Genomic DNA, 2,342 nt, shown 5'->3' on the forward strand with positions numbered 1-2,342 from the left:
GCGCAGCGCTCCGCCGCCGGAGGAGCCGAGCGGGGCCCTTCCCTGGCCCTTCCGCCGCCACAATAAAGTGCTGGAGTTGCCTCTCTGTTCGGATGGGAGCGATCGCGGCGCCAGCTCTGCCCGGTTGCAGGAGGAGAACAAAGCGGAGGCGCTGGGCCCGGTGCGGGGCTGAGAGCGGGGCCACGCAGCGACCTATAGGCAGACGGGAAGCGGGAACGCGTTAGGAGATACCTGTGAGCTCGATGGTTAATTGCGCCTGGATGGAGAACGCCAACGCGGTGCTCGCCGCCGGGCAAAATGTGCGGAGGTGATGAGAGATGCGGGGACCAGAGAGGCCGTGCACGGAGCGGTGGCGCTGGGCCGCGGCCGAGCACGGGGCACAGCAGGGCCGGGCCCATCTCGGCCTCGGGGAGAGGGGCTGCAGGGCCCCGAGCGGGGGCTCAGCGGGAAAGCCGGGCGGATGGCTTTGGGCCGGGGGAGCGGTAGCGAGTGGAGTCCGTTCTTTGCCGTGACCAGTAGCAGCTGCTTCCAGACAGAGGGTTTAAAATACGCCTCAAACGTGAAGCATCAGAGACAGAGCCGGTGGCCGCAGCGATGGGTGCGGTGCGCGCTGCTTCCCTCGCGCAGGTGTAAGGGCCCGAGCTGACGGTGCAGATAGACGTAATCCTAACGGTGCATCTGCCGAGTCCGTGAGGTCAGATTCACACTGGAAGCTCCCTTTGTTCGATTTTAAGGCATATAGTTTCATATATATACGCTTGCCTTCCCTTTTAGTAATTTCTATAATAAATGTGAGTTCCACGGCCCGACCTGGCTGCTGATCTCAGGCAGGGAGGTGGGATGGAGCCCGGAGCCGTTCCCACAGCCAGCAGTTTTCAGGGAAATGAGGATTTCCATTTCCTGATCAAGAACTGTGCCAATAAAGTCGCTGCCCGGCCCCGCTGTGCCACCCCCCCTCAGGACCCGCGCACTCTTAGGGATGCGCGATGAGCGCACGGTGCCCTTTGTCCATTGGCTCCTCTCCCCTGGCATCAAACCAGGCGGATGCCCGCGGCTGACAACAGCCGCCAGGTGATGGAGTCACCCCAAAATTCGAAACGAGGCACCGGCAGAGCGCACTGACTCCCGCCCCATGCGTGCCGCACCCCATCCCCGGGCCGTCCCGGCGCTGCCTCCGCACCCGTTGCCCCCGCGCTCACACCTCAGCCCCCGCAGCCCGCACAGCCCCGATTCCCGCAGCCCTAACGCTCGCTGCCTTTCGCTTGCAGGTGAAGATCTGGTTCCAGAACAAGCGCTCCAAGTTTAAGAAGCTGCTGAAGCAGGGCAGCAACCCCCACGAGAGCGACCCTCTGCCCGGCTCCGCCGCGCTGTCCCCGCGCTCCCCGGCGCTGCCGCCGGTCTGGGACGTTTCGGCGTCTGCCAAGGGCGTCAACATGCCCCCCAACAGCTACATGCCCGGCTATTCCCACTGGTACTCCTCTCCACACCAAGACACAATGCAGAGACCGCAGATGATGTGAACTGTCTGAGACAACCCACGGCCCGAGGACGCCCGGCGCGGCCCGGCCCGAGCAGAGCGGCGGTGCGGGGAGGGTTCGCCTATCGTTTGTGTCATTTTTTTGAAGTAACCTCAGCGATCGCTCTCGGGCAGAATGAGCCACGTCCCACTGCGGCGCGGGGGAGACGCTTCTCTATGTTCACTCGGACCCCGGGGCACCGCCGCCTCTTTCCGTGCGGAGTGCATGGACTTTTGGCTGACTTCGCCCTCGAGAAGGACCCGAACCGCAGCGGGGCCGTCTCTCTGTGTTTCGTGAGCTACGGACACTCCGCGGTGAGAGACTGCTCCGAGCTCCCTCATTGTCATTCCCCGAATGCGGAATGGGGGAAAAAATTAAACGGGGAGAGAAAAGGAGGGGCAACGAAACGAAGAGGGAAAACAAATTAAATAAAAAGAACTGGTTGCGAATGAAAATGTACCGCGAGCTCGGAGCACGGTCACGCAGCGCGGACTGCACGCGTACGAGGAGCGGCTGCAGCCCGACGGGAACCGCACGGAGAGCCGCCAGCAGCCCCGCACCCTGGGAGCCCCGGCGGACCGACAGCCGGACGGACGGTCGGACTGACAGGCATACAGCCGGACTGACAGCCGGACTGACAGACAGCTGGACCCGCGGAGCAGCCCGACACCCCGCTCCTGCTGCTGGACCTCCCTCCCGAGCGACCTTTCTGTATATATTGTTGAATTTTAGCTGTACATAATACTTTGTATGGTTTGGTCTCCTTTCATATCTAGAGTAAAAGCCACCAAGCGCCCGCCCGCCTCGCGTCTCTCTGCCCCGCAG

The 2,342-nt window shown here is 62.9% G+C and overlaps 1 protein-coding gene across 1 annotated transcript; it reads left to right on the forward strand.

The window, feature by feature from the left end:
- Positions 1 to 1,058: 1,058 nt before the first annotated feature.
- Positions 1,059 to 2,312, forward strand: DLX6 (distal-less homeobox 6; the record flags this gene model as incomplete). Its single annotated transcript, XM_019616354.1, has 1 exon — positions 1,059 to 2,312. A coding segment is annotated over one exon (462 nt), but the record flags the coding sequence as incomplete, so codon positions are not given.
- Positions 2,313 to 2,342: the final 30 nt, after the last annotated feature.

This window comes from Meleagris gallopavo, chromosome 6, assembly GCF_000146605.3.
Source record: "Meleagris gallopavo isolate NT-WF06-2002-E0010 breed Aviagen turkey brand Nicholas breeding stock chromosome 6, Turkey_5.1, whole genome shotgun sequence".
Classification (NCBI taxonomy): domain Eukaryota; kingdom Metazoa; phylum Chordata; class Aves; order Galliformes; family Phasianidae; genus Meleagris; species Meleagris gallopavo.